Source organism: Somniosus microcephalus, chromosome 22 (assembly GCF_052327205.1).
Source record: "Somniosus microcephalus isolate GS21.2 chromosome 22, FLI_Smic_1.0, whole genome shotgun sequence".
NCBI classification, from domain to species: domain Eukaryota; kingdom Metazoa; phylum Chordata; class Chondrichthyes; order Squaliformes; family Somniosidae; genus Somniosus; species Somniosus microcephalus.
The window spans coordinates 21,728,895-21,754,297 of NC_141008.1; the positions used below are offsets into that span (position 1 = coordinate 21,728,895).

The following is a 25,403-nucleotide window of genomic DNA, read 5'->3' on the forward strand; positions in this document are numbered from 1 at the left end:
AAAGATTGATCTCCAGGGCACTGCTGCCAGCAATCCTGGAGAAAAATCATCGGGACATTAAAATAAAAAATTGTGCGCTTTTAAAAAAAAATGTTCCTTGCACACTTTTGCTTATTAGTTATAAAAAAAAATATTGGAGATGGGGAACAAGGCAGTTTGACTGAAGTTGAGAATCATCCAGTCTGTTCACCTCTCAATAGGTGTGGGAAGGCGGTGCGCTGTATTAATGGTGGAGGTGCGGCAGTGGGAGGTGGGAGGTCAAGTAATGAAGCCTCCAGGAATAGGCCCAACCAGAGTTGGGAACTCTAGACCCAGGCAATCTCCTGTTTTAAGCGGATATCTACTTTGCACATTGTAATTGGAGTCCTAACGACAGACGTAGGATCCCGCTGCAATTTTAAGGTACCAATGTGCGGAGTGAGAGACGCACACTCTGCCCGTTGGTACCAGGCGTAGAGCCGCCTAACCAGAGCTCCTTAAAGGTTCTGCTTCTGGCTGCTTAGAAAATGGTAAGTATGTTTGGTGCAGAGATTTTTGTGGGGCCAGGAGGAGGATGAATGCATGATTGTCTCCCCCCCCCCGACACTTTCATTTATTACTTCCAGCTAGGCTCCACGGAGAGGTTGCCGGATTTCCTGCCATTTTTCTTTGCACGTCATTCTTTTATTCTCACCAATGTTGTCCTTTCGTCCACTTATAAAATCAGGAGTAGATTTTTAATTTGCCACCCAGGGGTAAAACTGGTGTTGCGGATCGGTCGCCCGTTATAGAAACCGCCCGATTATCATCTCAATTGAAATCAACAGGAATTAAAATCGGGCGATACTCCAGTTTTACACCTGGACAGCAAGTTGCCAATCTATCCCCATTCACTCATTGTTGGGATTCGGTCGCACAGGAACCAGTTAGACCCTTGACAGTCAGTGTGTTATTCAACCGAGGGGGGAAATGAGGTTTGATAAGCAGACTTGATTTAGTCCTAACCTTGCATCCACACAAGTGTGCTTTCAGCAGTGGTCACTGAAAGAAAGACTTGCCTTTCTATAGCGGCTTTCACTACCTCAGGACATCCCAAAGTGCGTTACAGACAATGAGGTACTTTTCAAGCGTAATCACTGTTGTAATGTAAGAAACACGGCAGCCAATTTGCACAAAAATCCAAACAGTCCCACAAACCACAATGTGATAATGACCAAGTAATCTGTTTTTAGTGATGTTGGCCATGACAACAGGGAGAACTCCCCTACTCTTCTTCAAAATAGAGCCATGGGATCTCTTATAGCCACCTGAGAGAACAGTCAGAGCCTTGCTTTAATGTCTCATCTGAGAGACGTCAGCTCCGTCAGCCTAGATTTTGTGCTCAAGTCTCTGGAGTGGGAACTTGAACCCACAACATTCTCATTCAGAAGTGACAGTGCTACCACTGAGCTACACTGGACAGCAATAGGCAGTGTTAACTCTGGCTCATTTCCTCTCCCAAGCCCGAGGCCACCAGCTCACCTTGTCCCAGTACTCCATCTGAGGTCAGATAACTGAGAACAAAAAGGGTGGTGGGGGTGAGGAGCTAAAACTTGGAACCTGTTTTGCTCAGCTCCTAACTGAGTCATGAGTCACAGGGGAACCTAGGTGCCTGATGTATAAGAACATAAGAAATAGGAACAGGAATAGGCCTACTCCGCCATTCAATAAGATCATGCTGAACTTCTACATCAACTCCATCTACCCGCCCTATCTCCATATCCCTTGATTCCCTTAGTATCTAAAAATCTATCGATCTCAGTCTTAAAGATACTCAATGACTGAGCATCCACAGCCCTCTGGGGTAGAGAATTCCAAAGATTCACCACCTGTATCTTTGTTGAGACAATTTCATAGGCAAATATTCCCATTAGGAAGCCCTCCATATGATTTTCACATTACTGTGGGCCAGTAATTTAATGCTGCACCCTTTTTATTTTCTACAATTGGATTTGTTTAGTTCCAAAGTTCCTTTTGAATAAAAAAAAGTAAAAGGAGGAACCTAGGCTGTTTAAAAAAAAAACTGACCCTATAAACCATCTGGCCTGTGAAGTCATAGAATCATAAGATATAGGAGCAGGTGTAGGCCATTCGGCCCTTCGAGCCCACTCCGCCATTCAGTAAGATCATGGCTGATCTTCCACCTCAACTCCACATAAGAACATAAGAAATAAAATCATAGCATGGTTACAGCATGGAAGAAGGCCATTCGGCCCATCGAGCCCGTGCCGGCTCTCTGTAAGAACACTTCAGCTAGTCCCACTCCCCCGCCCTTTCCCCACAGCCCTGCAAATTTCTTTCCTTCAGGTACTTTTCCAATTCCCTTTTGAAAGCTGATTGAATCTGCCTCCCCCACCCTTTCAGGCAGTGCATTCCAGATCCTAACCACTCGCTGCATAAAAAAGTTTTTTCTTACGTCGCCTTTGGTTCTTTTGCCAATCACCTTAAATCTGTGTCCTCTGGTTCTCGACCCTTCTGCCAATGGGAACAGTTTCTCTCTATCTACTCTGTCCAGACCCCTCATGATTTGAACACCTCTATCAAATCTCTTCTTAATCTGCTCTGCTCCAAGGAGAACAACCCCCGCTTCTCCAGTCTATCAACGTAACTGAAGTCCCTCGTTCCTGGAATCATTCTCGTAAATCTTTTCTGCACCCTCTCTAAGGGCTTCACATCCTTCCTAAAGTGCGGTGCCCAGAATTGGACACAATACTCCAGTTGGGGCCGAACCAGTGTTTTATACAGGTTTATCATAATTTCCACAATTTTGTACTCTATACCTCTATTTATGAAGCCCAGGATCCTGTAAGCCATTTTAACTGCTTTCTCAACCTGCCCTGCCACCTTCAACGATTTGTGCACACATAACCCCAGGTCTCTCTGTTCATTCACCCCCTTCAGGATTGTACCCTTTAGTTTAATATGTCCTCGCCTTATTCTTTCTACCAAAATGTATCACTTCGCACGTTATCCAACTAACTTGGGACTGGTCTCCATTATTGACATAAAGGTTATTATTTTCTTTAAAAAGACGTCACTTGTTCCTGTTATAATTCCCAGAGACGTTCTGTGACCAATCACAGTTCCTTCACCTACCCCGTGGCGCCGCCCAAGCCTCGATGAAAGCAGCGGGCTTGAGCTGCACATGGTGACTCCCAGTGAGAGTTTGACAAGGCAGGAGGGGTCCCGGCCACAGCTCGGGGCCAGCCAGGGCTGTGACAGAGACGGAGGGAGCTGTCCATTCCGCGGGATCAGAGCCTCTCCCCGGCCACGCAGCGCTCGGAGCCGGCCAGCGTCTCACCAGTAACTTTTAGTTTGTTCGGAACTCGACATGGCAAAGCGCAGCTCCTTATTCCTTCGGATCATCGAAGGGAAAAAATTACCAGCCAAAGATCTGTGAGTATGAGGCAGCCTGTGGATTTCCTTCACTCATTGTCTCCCATCAGTTTGAGCCGCTGTGCAGAGGTTAGTCCGTAACGTGAGGTTCAGAGCGGGGTGGCGGGATTTGATTTCAGAATTGTTCCACAAGAAGGTAAAAACTGCTGTTTCCCTTTCACAGACCCCATGTAGCTGAAAAAAACCCAGAGTACAGGTGGAGGGAAATACTAAAGTTTATTGGACAGAATTTGGGATTTATTCCAGGATGAATTTGGTTCAGTTCGGTATATCACTGGCATTTAGTTCGGTTCTGTACATTACTGTCAAGATTGAGTTCGGGTTGGTTCGGTGCATTACTATTCGATTTAGTTCGGGTTGGTCCATCACTCGGGATGAGCCCGGTTGGACTCGGTCCATCACTGGGGATGAGCCCGGTTAGACTCGGTCCATCGCTCGGGATTAGCCCGGTTAGACTCGGTCCATCACTCGGGATTAGCCTGGTTGGGCTCGGTCCATCACTGGGGATTAGCCCGGTTAGACTCGGTCCATCACTCGGGATTAGCCCGGTTAGACTCGGTCCATCACTCGGGATTAGCCTGGTTGGGCTCGGTCCATCACTCGGGATTAGCCCGGTTAGACTCGGTCCATCACTCGGGATTAGCCTGGTTGGGCTCGGTCCATCACTCGGGATTAGCCTGGTTGGGCTCGGTCCATCACTCGGGATTAGCCTGGTTGGGCTCGCTCCATCACTCGGGATTAGCCCGGTTAGACTTCGTCCATCATTGAGGATTAGCCCGGTTAGACTAGGTCCATCACTCAGGATTAGCCCGGTTAGACTCGGTCCATCACTCGGGATTAGCCTGGTTGGGCTCGGTCCATCACTCGGGATTAGCCTGGTTGGGCTCGGTCCATCACTCGGGATTAGCCCGGTTAGCCTTGGTCCATCACTCGGGATGAGCCTGGTTAGACTCGGTCCATCAATCGGGATTAGCCTGGTTGGGCTCGCTCCATCACTCGGGATTAGCCCGGTTAGACTCGGTCCATCACTCGGGATGAGCCCGGTTAGACTTCGTCCATCATTGAGGATTAGCCCGGTTAGACTCAGTGCATCACTCGGGATTAGCCCGGTTAGACTCAGTGCATCACTCGGGATTAGCCCGGTTAGACTCAGTGCATCACTCGGGATTAGCCCGGTTAGACTCGGTCCATCACTCGGGATGAGCCCGGTTAGACTCGGTCCATGCCCATGGAATTTCTCCCCGAGGGATTGCACATTTCAAGGGGACGCTGTGTGCTTTCCTGCAATAATCTGTAACATTCGGTACATTCCCATTAAACCAGCGAAGAGGAGCCCGGAGCCCAGGGCAGCGGCTGCTGCCTGTGGTGATGTGACATGTACCTGGTGCTCCATCAGTAATGGGCTGGTTGAGAGACCCTGTCCATCCACCCTGACCGCCCTCTCTTGTAGTACCTTTGATCCGGATCTTGGTTAATTGTCCCAGTATTAGACCAGGACGCCAGCGATGTGCAGGGGCTTTGTGCCGCGCTCATGTTCAGTGCGACGCTGCTCCTGCACAGGGCTGTGTCCCCGGTACAGTTCTGCCATAAAACTCATTCCTGATCGCACTCACCGGGGTCCTGTGCTCACTGTCTTCCCCAGCCCTATACACAGCAAACATGGGACCTTTCACAGTTATCCATTCAAAACTTAGATTCTGATGCCTACACTTTGAGGTTTGCCGGGACCATTCTCCTACTTTCTGTCTTTTTCTCCCTCCCACTCTTTTTTATTTTTCTAATTATTTATTTCACTCCCTTTTGCTCTGTCTCTCTCTTTTATCTCTCCCTTTTTCTTTCTGCCCCATTTCTCTCCCTCCTCCCTCTCCCCTCTCTTTCCCCATTCCCTCTCTCCCCCTTTTTTCTTTGCCCCTTTTCTCTGCCTCTCCCAAATTCTCTCTTTCTCTCTCCTCTCTCTGCCCCTTTCCATTTTCTCCGCCTGTCCCTTTTCTCTCTCTGTCCATTTTCTCTGCGCTTCACAGGAGCGTTATCAAAAAAAAATTGACACCGAGCCACATAGATAGGTGACCAAAAACTTCGTCAAAGGGGTAGGTTTTCAGGAGGGTTTAAAGGAGGCGAGAGAGCTGGTATAATATAATAAACAATCATGCGGTCCATTCAAACTAAAAGATGCCAAAATAAGCAACAAAGTCCCAACAAAACCAAATGGAATCTTACCAACTAAATCATGATGCTGTCATCAGTGTCAATAAGACACTATTCCCTGCAGATTGGGTGACCGCTTTGCGGAACACCTCCGTTCAGTCCGTAAGGGTGCCCCTGAGCTTCTGGTCGCCTGTCATTTTTCACCGCTCCATTCCCACTCGGACCTCACCATCCTTGGCCTCTTGTATTGTTCTACGGAAGCTCAACGTAAACTCGAGGAACAGCACCTCATCTTCCGATTAGGCACTCTGCAGCCTTCCGGACTCAATATCGAGTTCAACAATTTCAGATCATAGCCTCGGCCCCATTACACATTTTTTCTCGTAATTTTTCCACTCCTTTCCCCCCCCACCGCCTTTCCTTTTGTTTCTCTCTCTCACCTGGCAGCTATCTCTTGCCCTGCCAGTACACTTCACACCTAATCTCAGCCTATTACCATCTCGTCTAGCTTCGAATACCTTTTATTGTCTCTTTTACTTCTTTTGTTTCTTTTAATTCTTTTGTCCGATCGCAGCCCTGCCTTCGACCTATTTTCTTTTCTTTCCAGTTTTGAAGAAGGGTTTCGACCCGAAACGTCAACTCAAATTTCTCTCCACGGATGTTGATTGACCTGCTGAGTTTTTCCAGCATTTTCTGTTACTATTCCCTGCGGTGCCCACTGGGTTTGGATGCAAAGGGCTAGACTTATTTTTCTTCTTAGTGTCTGATTTTTCAGTTGGTGCTGGAGCACTTAAAGCAGTGGAGTTGAGATTCCATGTGGGTTCCACCAGGCTCTGTCACTATTCGAAGAAGAGCAGGGGAGTTCGCCCCGGTGTCCTGGCCAATATTAATCCCTCAGCCAACATCACTAAAACAGATTATCTGGTCATTATCACATTGCTGATTGTGGGAGCTTGCTGTGCGCAAATTGGCTTCTGTGTTTCTTACATTCCAACAGTGACTACACTTCAAAAGTACTTTATTGGCTGTAAAGCACTTTGGGACAGCCTGAGGCAGTGAAAGGCGCTATATAAATGCAAGTCTTTCTTTTACTTCATATTCACTCCTGTGTTTAGTAATCATACCCCAACTAAATTTAAATTAAATAATAAATAGCACTAGTAGGAGAGCATTTCTGTTTTTATTTGCTGTGTCTTTGGAGGGAGTACGAAGAAGGACAACTAAACTGATAAATAGGATTGGGCACCTGTACCATGAGGAAAAACATCTCATCCATGAGAGATGTTTACATTGGAAATGGTGGCTGAAAGGCGAACTTCTTGAGCTATTTAAGATCTTAAAAGGGAATCGATACACTGGATCCCAGTATGATAAAATGTTCAATATTAATACAAGCTTTGGGACAGGGGTGCATGGGTTCAAGCTTAGTTGAGAGAAGATAACTACACCGTTAACAACTTGCATTGCTATAGCCCCTTTAACATGGAATATGGTTCAAGGTGCTTTGTAGCAGGAGGGTAGGAAAAGACATAAAAGAAAGAAAGACTTGCATTTATATAGCGCTTTTCACGACCGCAGGACGTCCCAAAGTGCTTTACAGCCAATGAAGTACTTTTGAAGTGTAGTCACTTTTGTAATGTAGGAAACGCGGCAGCCAATTTGTGCACAGCAAGCTCCCACAAGCAGCAATGTGATAATGACCAGATAATCTGTTTTAGTGATGTTGATTGAGGGATAAATATTGGCCAGGGCACTGGGGATAATCCGGGGATAATTTCCCTGCTCTTTTTTGAAATAGTGCCATAGGATCTTTTACGTCCACCTGAGAAGGCAGACAGGGCCTCGGTTTAATGTCTCATCTGAAAGACGGCACCTCCGACAGTGCAGCACCCCCTCAGCACTGCACTGGGAGTGTCAGCCTAGATTGTTGTGCTCAAGTCCCTGGAGTGGGACATAGATAAAAAGAATAGAGGAATGGGAAATGAGCCAAGGGTTGGAGAGTTAATGAGAGGTGACTGAAAGCTTGGCCCAAAAAAATGGGAATTGAAAAGGTTTTAAAGGAAGAGAGAAAATGCAGAAGAGGAACGGTTTAGGGAAGAGTTCTAGAGAGCAGGGCCTGGCCAGCTGAAGGCTCTGCCACTGATGGTATAACTCTTTCATGCTGAAGATGGTGAATATGTGGAATAGCTTACCCAGGAGGTCAAGGAAGCAGATGGTTTTAGGAATTTGAAGGGAGTGATGGGTGCATTATTGATGGACTGGGCTCTTGGAGGGTACAAGAGATGCCTGATGGATGTAAATGGTCCCGTACAATCCCATGAATATTTTGGACTTACAAGGGGAGGGTGAAAAGGAGTTAGTTAAGGCTGTCTAGTGATGCATCGTGGGTAACCATGGTCCCCGAGAGCTTGCTGAGGGATTCGGGGAAGAATTTTCCAGTATTTTTGCTGAAATTGGCCAATTTCTTTTCTATGTAATTTTGTCTCCCCGGGAGTTTGCATGACCAATGGTTGAGGAAGGGCAGTGTATGAGCCTGTAGTATCTTACAGAGAGGCTGAGCATTAATGAAGCTAATGGTCTTTTTTCCTCACCATTTTAATATGCTTATGTTTCATGCATGTAGTTATTTTATATGCTTCAAAAGGATTGTGTAAAGAGCAGGAAAAAAAACCCTCCTAATGTAAAATAGACGGAGCGTTGACTTTGTAAGGCAGCAGTTCCTGAAAATGATGTGACCAGGGCATGTACTTCTGCTAGTTGTGGTTTGCTCTCACCACCAAACTGCGTGCAGTAGTTGACATTTTAACATACATGAGATATTTTCACTTGGTCCTTACGTGCACGAGAAAGCTGTAAAAGATTGTTCCTGCTGCACTGCTTCCCACAGGTCACACGTCAGGTGAAGCAGTCAGACCCTGTGCTCATTCACCTTGGTGAGGGAGGGGAACAGACACCTTTTACAACCACAACAACAACTTGCATTTATATAGTGCCTTTAACATTGCAAAACATCCCAAGGCACTGGTTATCAGGCAGAATTGGACACCGAGTCACAGCAGGAGATATCAGGACAGGTGACTAAAAGCTTGGTCAAAGAAACAGGTTTTAAGCAGCCTCTTAAAGGATGCATAAACTTTTTGAAGAACCACATTGCTGTGGGTCTGGAGTCACATATAGGCCAGACCAGGTAAGGATGTCAGATTTCCTTCCCTAAAGGACATTAGTGAACCAGATGGGTTTTTACAACAATCCTTTAATTTCATGATCACTATTACTGACACTAGCTTTTGATTCCAGATTTATTTAATTAGTTGAATTTAAATTCCTCAGCAGCTGTGGTAGGATTTGAACTCACACCTTGGGATCATTAATCCTGCTGGATTATCTAGTCCAGCAACATAACCACTATGCTACCGTACCCCTACTTCCTGAGGTGAGGCTGTGAATAATATGTGAAGGCCCACAGCTTCTCCTTTCACAGGCACGTGACTGTGTTTCTGCTACATTTGTTTTCTTAGAACTGCCTCAGCCCTATTCTCTAGAATTCCTTCCCGAAGGCTCTCAGCCTCCACTCTCTCTCTCTCTCTCTCTCTCGCTCTCTCTCTCTCTCTCTCTCTCTCTCTCTCTCTCTCTCTCCCTTTGCGCTCTCTTTAAAATTCCTTCTCAAAGCCCATCTTTCCAACCAAACCATTGGTCACTTCTCCTAACTCTTGCACCAGGGCTCATTGTTGGTTGCTTTATGCCTTTTATCTGTTTTTATTTTTTTCTCTCTATGTAAATCATAGAAGAAGAAGGAGGCCATTCGGCCCATCGTGTCTGTGCTGGCTGAAAACGAGCTCTCCAGCCTAATCCCTCTTTCCAGCTCTTGGTCCGTAGCCTTGTAGGTTACGGCTCTTCAAGTGCATATATCCAAGTACTGTTTAAATGCGATGAGGGTTTCTTCCTCTACCACCCCTTCAGGCAGTGAGTTCCAGACCCCACTTTTCTACTTTCTTTCTAATCCTTTTACCAATTACTTTAAATCTATGCCCCCTGGTTATTGACCTCTCTGCGAAGGGAAACAGTTCCTTACCCTCCACTCTGTCTCGGCCCCTCATAATTTTATACATAGCGCCTTGGGATGTTTTCATAGATTCATAGAATAGTACAGCACAGTAGGAGGCCATTCGGCCCCTTGAGTCTGAGCCGGCTCTTTCGAAGAGCAATCCAGTTAGTCCCACTCTCCCGCTCTTTCCTCATATCCCTTACATATTTTCTACATTAAAGTCGCTACTTAAATATAAGTTGTTGTAAAGCAAATGACTGTACTCCCCAGTCCCTCCCCACCACTAAATCATCAACTCTCTCTACATGGGTCAATAAAACTGCTGCATGCATTCAGCATGTATGTTTTAATTAACAGCATAAACTCCATTAAGTACATCTGCATCTGAGCAGCAGAATAATACAGTGCATTATACGGCTGTAAACTCTTGCCCTTATATAAATCATCTGATTCACTGCAGACAATGCCCAGGAGCTGTGGTCGTTCTTTAAATAGTTTCAGTAGGCTGAATGTAAAGCAGAAATTTAAGTGCCTTTAAATAAGGAAAGCTTCACTACAAACCTGGGCACCGTCATGAGTAACTTCCACCCAAACAATGGATCGAGCAAATTACTGCTCGTTTTCACAAGAATCATGTGGAGAGGTCTTCAAATTAAATGTGGATTTTATTATATTTCAAAGTATCTGCCCCAGGCCGGTGATTGTGCTGTTGGGCCCTCACACTGAGCATCCTCTGCTGCACCACACTTCCTATATTACAAAGCTGTTCGATTGCTGACACTTCTCAGCTTGGCTTGGTGGAAGCACTCTTGCCTCTGAGCCAGAAGGTTGTGGTTTTACGCTCAACTCCAGTGCTTGAGCACATAATCCAGCTGACACTCCAACGCAGTATTGTCGAGGGTGCCGACTTCTAGATGAGATGGCAAACTGAGACCCTGGGCTGGATTTTGGGACTGCTGGGAAAATGGGAAAAATTGGGAGTGGGTCCCAACCCGCCTCCAAACCATCTTCCTGGGAGGCGGGTCCCTGACTCGCACAGGGACCCGTCTCCTCGAGGCGGAAAGGGGATTAGAGCCAATTAACTGCCTGTTAACAGGTAGTTAACAGGCAGCTAAGAGGCTTTTCACTATTTTACGCCTGCTAATGCAGGCTTCCCGACAGGGTCAGCGAGGTGAGCAGTGGGTCTGCGGGAGTGAGGGGGTCAAAATGTCAGCTGTAGAGGTGAGTGATGGGTGCAAGTGTGGACAGGTAAGTATGAGAGGTGAGTGTAAAGTGTTGGAAAAAGTTTCCTTACCTTTGCTTCTTTCTACAAGCTTCAACCTTTGAGGATCCGGAGGTGCCTTACCTCAACGGCAGAGATGACAGAATGGCTGCTGCATTCTCAGATGCAGCAGCCATCTGCTTTCTGCTGAGGAGAGAGGTCTTGGTGAGCCTGTGTGCAAGGGCTCACCTTAGAACAGAGATTGTCAGTGTTTGGCAGCACGGTGGCATAGTGGTTAGCACTGTTGCCTCACAGCGCCAGGGACCCGGGTTCAAATCCGGCCTCGGGTGACTGTGTGGAGTTTGCACATTCTCCCCGTGTTTGCGTGGGTTTCCTCCGGGTGCTCCGGTTTCCTCCCACATTCCAAAGATGTGTTGATTGACCATGATAAAAATTGACCCTTAGTGTTAGGGGGGATTAAATACGTGGGGTTACGGGGATAGGGCTTGGGTTGGATGGCTGTCAGTGTAGGGACCGGGTGCTAGGGTTTGGATGATCAGCCATGATCTCGTTGAATGGCGGAGCAGGCTCGAAGGGCCGAATGGCCTACTCCTGCTCCTATCTTCTATGTTTCTCAAAGCTATCAAACGCTGACAATTCATCTGTCAAAAATTGTTTGACAGATGAAGCTTCATACGCTGACATCACCTGTCACCGGCTTTCCCTTAATTGGCCGCAGGGCGGGCTTAACAAGGCCAATCAAGGGAAAATAGCGTGGGTTGGTCAGACGTCGCAAGGGGCGGGACTGAAACCCGGAAACCAGAAGTCCTGCCTCGAGCACCGCTCCATTGAGAAAATCCAGCCATCTGTCTTTGGGTGGATGCTAAAGATCACATGGCCCTATTGGAAGAAGAGTAAGGAGTTCACTTGGTGTCTTGATTTAAATTCTTCCTTCAGCCGACACCAGCAAAAATGATTTAACTGGTCATTCGCCCAATTGCAGTTTGTGGGATCTTACTGTGTGCAAAACGACTCCCACTTTGACCCACATAATAATGGCATGGTATAATTCAATCTCTGAAATTCTTCTGAAATGTTTGAGGTGCAATGAGGTGCTATATGAATACAAGTCATTTTTTCTACTAGCAACTTGTGATAAAAAGAACATACTTATTTCACCTGTTAGCATCGTACTAAATAGCCAGCCTCCTTGTAGATAGAGAAGGTGCTGCAGACAAGAAATATTCAGATCTGTTCTCCCTTTGTTTTCAGAACGGGAAGCAGCGATCCATACTGCATCGTAAGAATCGACAACGAGACAATTATCAGGTAAGGGACTCATTTTTGTTTTACAGAATGGCTAAATAGAGAGATACATCCATTTTATTGTCCTGCTGCCTCCTTTGTTCTGGCAGTTCCCTTCTCCTCCTCTCTGACCAGTATTGGCGCCACGGTGGGGTATGGTTCTATGGGCAGCGCATGTGCGTGAGGTACTCTGTGTGTTAGCCCAGATAGCACTACTGGGTTATCGGGTCAAGGGGAGTAGTCATCATGTCTGAGCCCAATACTGTCTCAACAAAAACAACAACTTGTATTTATATAGCGCCTTTAATGTGGTAAAACGTCCCAAGGTACTTCACAGGAGAATTAGAAGAGAAAAAAAATTGACACTGAGCCATATAAGGAGAAATTGGGCAGATGACCAAAAGCTTGGTCAAAGATGTAGGTTTTAAGGAGTGTCTTAAAGGAGGAAAGAGAGGTGGAGAGGTTTAGGCAGGGAATTTCAGAGCTTAGGGACTAGGCAGCTGAAGGCACGGCCACCAATGGTTGAGCGATTATAATCGGGGATGCTCAAGAGGGCAGAATTAGGGGAGTGCAGATATCTTGGGGGGTTGTGGGGCTGGAGGAGTTTATAGAGATGGGGGGGGGGGCGAGACAAGGATGAGGATTTTGAAATTGAGGCATTGTTTACCTGGGAGCCAACGTAGGTCAGTGAGCACAGCAGTGATGGGCGAACGGGACTTGGTGCGAGTTAGGACACGAGCAGCCAAGTTTTGGATGACCTCAAGTTTACGTAGGGTAGAAAGTGGGAGGCCAGCCAGGAGTGTGTTTGAATAGTCAAGTCTAGAGGTAACAAAGGCATGGATGAGGGTTTCAGCAGCGGATGAGCTGAGGCAAGGGCAGAGATGGGCGATGTTACGGTGGTAGAAATAGGCGGTCTTAGTTATGCTGCGGATATGTGGGCGGAAGCTCATTTCAGGGTCAAATATGACACCAAAGTTGCGAACAGTGTGGTTCAGCCTCAGACAGATGTTAGGGAGAGGGATGGAGTCAGTGGCTAGGGAACAGAGTTTGTGGCGGGGACTGAAAACAATGGCTTCAGTCTCCTCAATATTTAATTGGAGAAAATTTCTGCTCATCCAGAACTGGATGTCGGACAAGCAGTCTGACAATTTGGAGACCTTGGAGGGGTCGAGAGAAGTGGTAGTGAGGTAGAGCCGGGTGTCGTCAGCGTACATGTGGAAACTGACGCTGTGTTTTTGGATGATGTCGCCGAGGGGCAGCATGTAGATGAGAAATAGGGGGGGGCCAAGGATAGGTCCTTGGGGGACACCAGCGGTAATGGTGCGGGAGCAGGAAGTGAAGCCATTGCAGGTGATTCTTTGGCTACGATTAGATAGATAAGAATGGAACCAGGCGAGTGCAGTCCCACCCAGCTGGACGACGGTGGAGAGACGTTGGAGGAAGATGGAGTGGTCAACCATGTCAAAGGCTGCAGACAAGTCCAGAAGGACGAGGAGGGATAGTTTACCTTTGTCACAGTCACAAAGGATGCAATTTCTCTCCACCCAACGTCCATACACAGGCACTTCCAGCAGGAGTCCCCGGGCAGGAATCAGCGGTGGGACCCCTGGCTGATTTTCTCTCTTCGCCACCCTTCCCTACACCAGCAGCACTGATGGTCAGTGTAATACCCCTGTCACTGCCCCTGCTTCACGCAGACTAGACATGGAACCTGGGATCGGCTGCTCACTGTCTTAAACAGCTGATCGATCCTCACGTTTTCTTTATTAAATCTGGAGTCTTTTGCAACAACATGAGGTAGAAACTCAAATAAACACAGAAGAAAGAACCAAAGGCGACAGAAGAAAAAACTTTTTAATGCAGCGAGTGGTTAGGATCTGGAATACACTTCCTGAAAGGGTGGTGGAGGCAGGCGCAATCTTATCTTTCAAAAGGGAGTTGGATAAGTATCTGAAGGAAAAAAAATTGCAGGGCTACGGGGAAAGGGTGGGGGAGTGGGACTAGCTGAGGTGCTTTTGCAGAGAGCCGGCATGGGCTCGATGGGCTGAATGGTCTTCCATGTTGTAACCATTCTATGATCCTAAGGCTCAAGTAATTTGTAACCATCTCTGAAGCTTCGAGTTCAGCCTTGAAACTGTTCCTGGCCTGCGATATTTTTTATGATATTTGATTCCAATCTGATTTATGTAAAAGAAAAACTCACAGCTGCCTTGGGTTGTGTGTTTACACAGTGCTAGCACAATCTGCCCATTATACAATCTGGAGGTCACGATGTCTCTTGGTGAATTTAATAGTTCCCCCTTTGAAGCTCACTGGCATCAGCTGACCTTTTCAAAATGGTCATTGTATCTGCTGTAAAAATGTTTCAACAAACTTGAAAAACCAGCTGAGATTATGATCTGCACCTAATCAGCTGCAACAATGCTACGAATTTAAGTTTGGAAGCAGATATAACATCAAAACTGATGTTGCAAGTACAGAACCTGTACAATGGAACCTGTTCCTAGCGACATTCTCAGATGACGGCCAACCGTACCACGTGGGGCCTGGTGTTTGCGCATCTTCTGGGTTCGCGTGGATTCAGGATTGTGTGCATCTTCGGGGTCCACGTAGGGGCCTGGTGTTTGTGCATCTTCTGGGTTCGCGTGGATTCAGGATTGTGTGCATTTTTGGGGTCCACGTGGGGCCTGGTGTTTGCGCATCTTCTGGGTTTGTGTGGATTCAGGATTGTGTGCATCTTCGGGGTCCACGTTGGGCCTGGTGTGCGCATCTTCTGGGTTCGCGTGGGGTCGGGTGCATGCGCATCTTCTGGCGTGCATTGTCAACAAGGTTGCTTTTGGAAGCAGGGACAGCAGCTGCAGGATTGATTCAAACCCTGATACCGGCAGGGACTTAAAAGGAATCCAGTAACAATGCATCGGTCATCACGTTCTTCAGAGTCAGATACAGCACGTATTTGAGCATTTTAAAGTGTGACGTGTCCCGTGTTTTAAAGTGTAAAAGGGCTTGGTGCATTGAAGGCTGTTGTGTATGTACCTTTAAGGGAATAACTGGTCTCGGACTGCAGTACCGGCAGTGACCACCCCTGTATAAAAGGCCCTAGCAGGCTTCTGTAGTTTCAGTTTCCAGGTTGTCTCCATTCAGTAAAGACTTGTTATAATCAACTCCTGCAGTCCGTGTCTCAATTATACACGGACATAATACTGGCGACGAGTAAGAAACGAACTTACCTGCAACTCGGCAGCACCTCAGACGACGTTATTGAAGGTCGAAGCCAGAAGAAAGAAAAAAAATAATCCAAAGAAACTTGAGAAACGGGCGTCGACCGTGGGCAACCGCCCTCCAAATCATCGAATTGAAAAGTGCAGGAGAGACTGTCGAGAGCCAGGCTTGGTTCTCCAGTCTGTGGTTTCCCAGCTAATCGGGCTGGTGGCAGGTAGTGCACTGATCCTTCCTGGGCTGCGGCGGGCTAGAGCTCGATCGGGTGGCTCTGCAACGGGGCCGGGCAGCGAGTCGGGAAGCAAAGAGAGAGAGAGGGTGGAGCACACAGGGCGCGGCCGGTGCTTCGAAGCCGGGCAGCGTTCGGACCTAAGAAGAGGGAGGGAAGTGTCCCAGAGGGTCCGCTCCACGACTGGAACGGTTCTTCAATTAACGGAGCAAATATTGAAGCGCGATAGAAAAATAAAAATACCGCGGAGAGCGGCGTTGGCAGCAGCGATCGGGGAGGCGCGAAGACCATAGGGCGTCGCCATTACAGGATAGTAAAATAAATATAATCGCCAGCAACAGCGTTGGCAGCAGCGGCAGCGGCGGGAAAGCGCGGGAGGCGCCATCTTAACTCGGCGGGGAAGAAGGAAAAGCGCGGGAGGCGCCATTTTGATCCATCGGGGACGAAGGCAAAGCGCGGGAGGCGCCATCTTAGATTTTCAAGATGCCAAAGACTGGCGATATCACTGCCTTCGATAATGCAATAGAAGACTGGACCACGTATGTGGAAAGAGTCGAGGTATATTGCGAGGCAAACGAAATAGCCGATGAGAAAAAGGCATCGGTATTGCTAAATTTAATGGGCGCAAGAACGTACGGCCTATTGCGGGACCTGATTACTCCAGCCAAACCGAAGGCGAAGAGTTTTAACGAAATTGTTGCTATCCTACAGGAACACCTAAATCCTACACCGCTGCTGATAGCAGAAAGATTTAAATTCCACAGGAGAAATCAGCATAAAAATGAGAGCAATGCTGATTACCTTACGGAACTACGCAAGCTATCAAAGCACTGCCAGTTTGGAGCAGGACTGGCAGATACCTTACGGGACAAATTTGTCTGTGGACTCCTGAGTGAAGGAACCCAGAAGAGGTTACTCTCAGAGAAAGAGCTGACACGAGATAAGGCTTTCAGCGTGGCAGTATCGTACGAAGCAGCAGCAAGGCGAGCTGCGGAAATACAACAAAAGCCACAGGAATACGGCACCCACGAAATGACACGGGGATTTGCAAAATGTTATCGCTGCGACAGAACAAACCATGACCAGAAGGACTGCTGGTCCAAGGACAAAATATGCAGGCAATGCGGAAAGATGGGACACATTGCACGAGTTTGCAGGTCTGGGAAGAAGACCAACGACAACAAAAAGGCTACTAAGGAACCGTACCGGAAAGTACAAAAGATGACGGACAGCAGTTCCGAAGACCAGATGAGCGATAGTGAATCCGGGAACAAGAGACTAAGCTGTCTCAAACTTCACAACGTAATCGCAAAAGAGGATCACCGAAGCATTTGCGTCACCCTCACGATAGCAGGGTCCCAAGTCAAAATGGAATTGGATACAGGATCAGCTCTAACCGTCATGAATCGACGAGACTACGAGCGGCTATTTTCACACATACCCTTGAGAGAGACATCCATTGTCTTGAGGACGTATACGGGGCTAAAAGTATACCCCAGAGGAAAAATAAGGGTGCCTGTCGAATACAACGGCAAGAAAATACGGAAATTGTATCTCTACATTCTGCAAGATGGTGGACCACCGTTATTGGGACGTGAATGGATCAGAAAGATAAGTTTAGACTGGCACTCCATTCAGGCACTGACGGTGGCTGGTAAAAAGGATGACGACATCACTCCTGGACGATTGTCAACAATCTTAGCTGACGCCAAAGAGGTATTTCAACAAGAACTGGGCACTCTTAAAGGCGTAACCGCCTCGATAAAAATAGAGGAGAATGCAATTCCCAAGTTTTTCAAAGCAAGACCGGTACCATATGCAATTCGCCCAGCCATCAAGGCAGAGCTGGAGAATCTGGAGAATGCAGGCATGTTATCTAAGGTAGACTGGAGCGAGTGGGCGACACCCATCGTTCCTGTCATGAAGAAAACGTTAAACAAAAGTCTGAGGAGCCAAGGAAGGTTCGCATCTGTGGGGACTTCAAGGTGACGGTGAACCCAGTCCTTCACACAGTACAATATCCTCTTCCAAGGATAGAAGATATCTTCGCCTCACTATCTGGAGGGAAGCGTTTTACAAAAATTGACCTAGCACAAGCATATTTGCAGATGGAGGTTGAAGAATCCTCTAGGAAGTATCTCACGATAAACACTCACAAAGGTCTTTACCAGTATAATCGACTGGTATTCGGAGTAGCATCAGCTCTGGCGATATGGCAAAGAGCGATGGAACAAGTCCTGCAAGGGATTCCGGGGACTCAGTGTTACTTGGACGACATCCTAGTGACAGGTGAAGATGACAGTGAACACCTTGCCAACCTAGAGCAGGTGCTCACTAGACTACGTGAACATGGGCTACGAGCCAATCGCCCCAAGTGCGAGTTTTTTAAGAAACAGATATCGTATTGTGGCCACGTGATTGATGAAGAGGGGTTGCATAAGTCCCCTGACAAAATTGAAGCGGTAGTTAAGGCTCCAGCGCCTGAAAATGTGGCGCAACTGAGGTCATTCCTCGGATTGGTGAATTACTATCATAAGTTTTTGCCGAATTTGTCCACTATTCTGCATCCACTGAATGCCCTACTACGAACGGGAGTAGCATGGAAATGGAGCGATGAATGTAAGCGGGCCTTTCAGAAGAGTAAGGACCTAATCACTTCAAGAGAAGTATTGGCTCACTACAACCCATCACTACCGATAAAACTGGCGTGTGATGCGTCTTCCTACGGCATTGGGGCGGTACTGTCACATAAATTCCTTGATGGTTCAGAGAGGCCAATAGCTTTTGCGTCATGCTTGTTAACTTCAGCCGAGCGTAACTACGCCCAGATTGACAGAGAGGCCCTCAGCCTGGTGTGGGGGGTGAAGAAGTTCAATCACTACCTGCACGGTCAGAAATTTACTCTACTAATTGATCATCAACCTCTCGTCTCCATTTTCAACCCTCAGAAGGGCGTACCGATAATGACGGCACAACGGCTACAGAGGTGGTCCCTTTTCCTAGGGGCACACCAATATGACATCGAGTACAAAGGAACTAAACAGCATGGGAATGCTGATGGATTGTCGCGCCTACTGTTGCCGACGGTGGAAGAAGCACCTGCAGTGGATCCAGTGGAGTTATTCCACTCGACTATAGTCGAATGTCTCCCTGTGACGAATGCAAACATAGAAAAGGAAACACGAAATGACCCGACACTCTCCTGGGTCTATGATTTAACGGTGAAGGGGTGGCCAGCACATGGCGAACCACTGCTGCCAGCATTCTCGCCGAGAAGAGAACAGCTGTCAGTGTGCAGAGGAACCTTGATGCGTGGATCCAGAGTAGTAATTCCACCCAAATTGAAGGATAGAGTGCTCCAATGAGCTTCATGAGGGTCATCTGGGAGGGGTAAAAATGAAGAACTTAGCCAGAGCGTTTGTGCCGGGAATCGATAGAGAAATCGAAGAGATGACCAAGAGCTGTACAGGATGCCAGTAGGTCCAAAACGCCCCACCACAAGCCCCTCTACATCCATGGGAGTGGCCCTCATCTCCATGGCAAAGGGTGCACATTGATATTGCTGGTCCCTTTATGGACTCAATGTTTTTAATTGCGGTGGATGCACATTCAAAGTGGCCAGAGGTAATAAAAATGTCCTCAACCACCACAGAAAAAACTATCACAGTCTTACGAACCATATTCGTCAGGAATGGGCTGCCTGAACAGATTTGCTCTGACAATGGACCACAGTTTGTGTCTGAAGAGTTCCGGAGGTTCTTAAAGAACAATGGTGTTAAGCATTACACATCCGCCCCATATCATCCAGCCACTAATGGATTGGCCGAGAGGTTTGTTCAAACATTCAAGAAGGCTATCAAGGCAATGTGTAATGAAGATATACCCCTACAACACAAGGTGGATAACTTCTTGTTTGCCTACCGGAATGCGACACATGCGGTTACCAACCAAACTCCAGCCATGATGTTCTTCAATCGAAGACTACGATGCCGCTTGGATTTGGTTAAGCCAAACGTCAGAAGAGATGTGGAGAACAGGCAGTTTCAGAATATGAATGAAAGGCCGACCAGGAGTTTTAAGATAGGTCAACCAGTTTTGGCCCGGGACTACCGCACAGAGAAATGGCAGCCAGGAACGATCTGTACACGGCAAGGACCTCTAATGTATACCATGGACGTTGGAGAGAGCATTGTAAGACGCCATGCTGACCAGATTCTAGAGTCACTGGTAAACGCCAACTCCACACCACGATCTGATACACCTGGCGATGAAACCGAAGTACCAATTGCATCTACTGCAGAATCGGTGATATTGGAAGCAGACGAACCAAACAACGACATTGATCCTGACTCCACCTTGCCAGATGAACCTGACATCCCAAAGAGGCGTTATCCAGACAGAATCAGGAAGCCTCCTCAAAGACTGAACTTATAATTGCTTAACTTCAACCAATGTATCTAGCAACCGTAATTGTAATTGTAATTAGTTATTATTTAGTTGTTAAATGAATGTTATGTACTGTTTATCTAAAAGGGGAGGAATTGTTGTGTATGTACCTTAAAGGGAATAACTGGTCTCAGACTGCAGTACCGGCAGTGACCACCCCTGTATAAAAGGCCCTAGCAGGCTTCTGTAGTTTCAGTTTCCAGGTTGTCTCCATTCAGTAAAGACTTGTTATAATCAACTCCTGCAGTCCGTGTCTCAATTATACACGGACATAATAAAGGCTGTCCTAGTTTGTAAGTTGAGAGTGTCAGTGGTTTCAGAGCGCCTCTTGTATATGTTACAATGTAAGTGCTTTGGGTCTGTCAATCATTTTTTTGCAGGTGTCTGTTTTTTGGGAGTGTCCATTTAGATCGGTTTCACTGCACTCATGATAATTCTGTTCGGGAGAAATAATATAGAATAAAGAGTAAATCAAGAGCATGTAGAATACAGCGCCTGGTGGAGAATTGATGTACACTGCCCTGCAGCGGCGGGTTGCAACTTTGACAGATGCATCTGTGACAGGTAGATTTGCAAGGACCAGGTCAAGTAGGCTTCTCCCTCGTGTTCGTTCTTTCACCACCTGTTGCAGGCCCAGTCTGCCAGCTATGTCCTTCAGAACTCGGCCAGTTCGGTCAGTAATGGAGCTACCAAGCTACTCTTGGCGATGGACATTGAAGTGCCCCACTCAGAGTAGGAGAATAGGAACAGAAGTAGGCCATTTAGCCCCTTGAGCCTGTTCCGCCATTCAATGAGATCATGGCTGATCTACGACCTAACTCCATATACCCGCCTTTGCCCCATATCCCTTAATACCTTTGGTTAACAAAAATCTATCAATCTCAGATTTAAAATTAACAATTGATCTAGCATCAATTGCCGTTTGCGGAAGAGTTCTAAACTTCTACCACCCTTTGTGTGTAGAAGTGTTTCCTAATTTCACTTCTGAAAGATCTGGCTCTAATTTTTAGACTATGCCCCCTAGTCTTAGACTCCCCAATCAGTGGAAATAGTTTCTCTCTATCTACCCTATCTGTTCCCCTTAATATCCTGAAAACGTCAATCAAATAACCCCTTAATCTTCTAAATTCTAGGGAATACAACCCTAATTTGTGTAATCGCTCCTTGTAATTTAATCCCTGGAGTCTGGGTATCATCCTGGTAAACCTACACTGCACTCCCTCCAAGGCCAATATATCCTTCCTAAAGTGTGGTGCCCAGAACTGCTCACAGTACTCCAGGTGTGGTGCCCAGAACTGCCCACAGTACTCCAGGTGTGGTGCCCAGAACTGCTCACAGTGCTCCAGGTGTGGTGCCCAGAACTGCTCACAGTACTCCAGGTGTGGTGCCCAGAACTGCTCACAGTGCTCCAGGTGTGGTGCCCAGATCTGCTCACAGTACTCCAGGTGTGGTGCCCAGAACTGCCCACAGTACTCCAGGTGTGGTGCCCAGATCTGCTCACAGTACTCCAGGTGTGGTGCCCAGAACTGCTCACAGTACTCCAGGTGTGGTGCCCAGATCTGCTCACAGTGCTCCAGGTGTGGTGCCCAGAACTGCTCACAGTGCTCCAGGTGTGGTGCCCAGATCTGCTCACAGTACTCCAGGTGTGGTGCCCAGATCTGCTCACAGTACTCCAGGTGTGGTGCCCAGAACTGCCCACAGTACTCCAGGTGTGGTGCCCAGATCTGCTCACAGTACTCCAGGTGTGGTGCCCAGATCTGCTCACAGTACTCCAGGTGTGGTGCCCAGAACTGCTCACAGTACTCCAGGTGTGGTGCCCAGAACTGCCCACAGTACTCCAGGTGTGGTGCCCAGATCTGCTCACAGTTCTCCAGGTGTGGTGCCCAGAACTGCTCACAGTGCTCCAGGTGTGGTGCCCAGATCTGCTCACAGTACTCCAGGTGTGGTGCCCAGATCTGCTCACAGTACTCCAGGTGTGGTGCCCAGATCTGCTCACAGTACTCCAGGTGTGGTGCCCAGAACTGCTCACAGTACTCCAGGTGTGGTGCCCAGATCTGCTCACAGTACTCCAGGTGTGGTGCCCAGATCTGCTCACAGTACTCCAGGTGTGGTGCCCAGAACTGCTCACAGTGCTCCAGGTGTGGTGCCCAGAACTGCTCACAGTGCTCCAGGTGTGGTGCCCAGAACTGCCTACAGTACTCCAGATGTGGTGCCCAGAACTGCCCACAGTACTCCAGGTGTGGTGCCCAGAACTGCTCACAGTACTCCAGGTGTGGTGCCCAGATCTGCTCACAGTACTCCAGGTGTGGTGCCCAGAACTGCTCACAGTGCTCCAGGTGTGGTGCCCAGAACTGCTCACAGTGCTCCAGGTGTGGTGCCCAGAACTGCCTACAGTACTCCAGATGTGGTGCCCAGAACTGCCCACAGTACTCCAGGTGTGGTGCCCAGAACTGCTCACAGTACTCCGGGTGTGGTGCCCAGATCTGCTCACAGTACTCCAGGTGTGGTGCCCAGAACTGCCCACAGTACTCCAGGTGTGGTGCCCAGATCTGCTCACAGTACTCCAGGTGTGGTGCCCAGATCTGCTCACAGTACTCCAGGTGTGGTCTATCACAGAATCCCCACAGTGCAGATAGAGGCCATTTTGGCCCATCGAGCCTGCACCGACACATATCCCACCCTATCCCCGTAACCCCACGTATTTAATCCCCTAACACTAAGGGTCAATTTATCATAGCCAAATCAACCTAACCTGCACATCTTTGGACTGTGGGAGGAAACCGGAGCACCTGGAGGAAACCCACGCAGACACAGGGAGAATGTGCAAACTCCACACAGACAGTCTCCCGAGACCAGATTTGAACCCGGGTCCCTGGTGCTGTGAGGCAACAGTGCTAACCACTATGCCACCGTGCCCCCCAAAACAGGGTTTTGTATAGCTGTAGCATAACTTCTACCCCCTTGTATTCTAGTCCTCTAGATATAAAGACCAGCATTCCATTAGCCTTTTTGATTATTTTCTGTACCTGTTCATGATATTTTAATGATCTATATACTTGGACCCCCAAGTCTCTTTGGACCTCCACTGTTTTTAGCTTTTCACCATTTAGAAAGTACCCTGTTCTATCCTTTTTAGATCCAAAGTGGATGACCTCACATTTGCCTACATTGAAATCCATTTGCCACAGTTTTTCCCACTCACTTAATCTATCAGTATCTCTTTGTAATTTTATGCTTTCATCTACACTGCCCACAATGCTGCCTATCTTTGCGTCATCGAAAAATTTGGATATATGGCTTTCTATCCCATCATCCAAGTCGTTAATAAATACAGTGAATAGTTGAGACACAGATCCTTGCGGGATGCCACTAGTCACATCTTGCCAATGAGTGTACCTGCCCATTATCTCTACTCTCTGTCTCCTGCCGCTCAGCCAATTTCCTAACCAGGTCAATAATTTTCCTTCAATTCCATGGGCTTCAACCTTAGTTAACAGTCTCTTATGCAGGACTTTATCAAATGATTTCTGGAAATCCTTATAAATAACATTCGTAGCCATTCCCCTGGTCACTACTTTAGCCACCTCTTCAAAAAATTCAATCAGGTTTGTCAGACATGACCTACCTTTCACAAATCCATGCTGGCTCTCTCTGATCAGCTGAAACTTTTCAAGGTGTTTAGTCACTCTACCCTTAATTATAGACTCTAGCAATTTCCCAATAACAGACTGTTGTGTCTCCTTGTGTTCTTATTACTATGTAATACAGACACTTTTAACTCATTTTAGTTTACGACTTTCACTCAGCTGTATTCTTGCTTTTATGATGTTGCTGCCGCATGGTGCGGAGTGATACAAGATGTCTGACCTTGCACTGCGCACTCGCTTTCACAGTGTGCCACATAGCAATATAAATACACTAACCAAAGTAGTTCCATATAACGATGTAACAAGTAGTTCCATTTAATGATATAATATAATGATGTAACACAGACGTTAGGCTAACTGGTCTATAATTCCCTGGTTTCCCTCTCTCACCATTCTTAAATAGCGGAGTGACATGCGCAATTTTCCAATCTAAAGGAACAGTTCCTGAATCAAGAGAACTTTGGAAGATTATATTTAAGGCATCTGCAATGTGCTCACCTACTTCCTTTAAAACCCTGGGATGGAAACCATCTGGTCCTGGGAATTTATCACTATTTAGTGCCATTATTTTCTTCATTACTATTATTCTTCATTACTGTACATTCTGTGCCCTTGCTAACATCAGTGCTTCTTCCAAATGACTGACACATTCTGCAGAGATGTGGAGCTGAGACCTGATGCCACACTCCAGTGAGAGAGCAATGGGAGATTGGGTGGATAATTCCTCTTGCAGTGGATAGCCCACTGGCTATCAGCTGAGGCCTAGAAGCAGGCTGCCACCCAGTCTTTCACCCATTGGGTGCATAGCCTGACGAATCTGTAACCAGGGAGACAAACAGGAAGACCTATCCTAAAAAAACCGAGGCTACTGAGTGAGCTAAGGATCAGTAAAATAGATCAGGTGCACAAATATGGAAGAAAGAAAGAACTTGCATTTATATAGCACCTTTCACAATCTCCAGATATCCAAAAGCACTTTACAACCAATGAAGTATTTCTGAAGTGTAATCAGTGTTGTAGGAAATGGAGCAGCCAATTTGTGCACAACAAGGTCCCTTAAACAGCAATGTGATAACGATCAGATCATCTGTTTTAGTGATGCTGGCTGAGGGATAAATATTGACGAGAATTGGGGAGAACTCCCCATCTCTACTTCAAATAGAGATCATGGGATCTTTTACATCCACCTGAGAAGGCAGACATGGTTTAACGTCTCATCTGAAAGACGGCACCTCCGACAGTACAGCACTACCTCAGCACTGCACTGGAGTGTCAGCCTAGATTTTGTGCTCAAGTGGGACTATGAACCCAGGACCTTCTGACTCAGAGACAAGAGTGCTACCAACTGAGCCACAGTTGACACTGTTTTTGATTTATTTAATTGACCATGAAAAAGAGGGGTAGAGCTATAGTAATAGGGGATTCTATTGTAAGGGGAATAGATAGGTGTTTCTGCGGCCGCAAACGAGACTCCAGGATGGTGTGTTGCCTCCCTGGTGCAAGGCTCAAGGATGTCTCAGAGCGGCTGCAGAACATCTTGGAAGGGGAGGGTGAACAGCCAGTTGTCGTGGTGCATATAGGTACCAACGATATAGGTAAAAACCAGGATGAGGTCCTAAAAGCTGAATATAGGGAGTTAGGAGGTAAATTAAAAAATAGGACCTCAAAGGTAGTAATCTCAGGATTGCTGCCAGTGCCACGTGCTAGTCAGAGTAGAAATAGAAGGATATTTCAGATGAATACGTGGCTAGA

General features: G+C 47.2%; 1 protein-coding gene across 1 annotated transcript in view; it reads left to right on the forward strand.

The window, feature by feature from the left end:
* The first annotated feature begins 3,188 nt into the window (after positions 1-3,188).
* Positions 3,189-25,403, forward strand: part of rasa4 (RAS p21 protein activator 4) — a 336,682-nt gene continuing 314,467 nt past the window's right edge. Inside the window, exons 1-2 of the mRNA XM_085964291.1 lie at positions 3,189-3,414; positions 12,078-12,134. Of these exons, the coding sequence (XP_085820417.1) occupies positions 3,350-3,414; positions 12,078-12,134 (122 nt within the window). The 5' untranslated portion in view covers positions 3,189-3,349. The remainder of the gene's footprint in view (positions 3,415-12,077; positions 12,135-25,403) is intronic.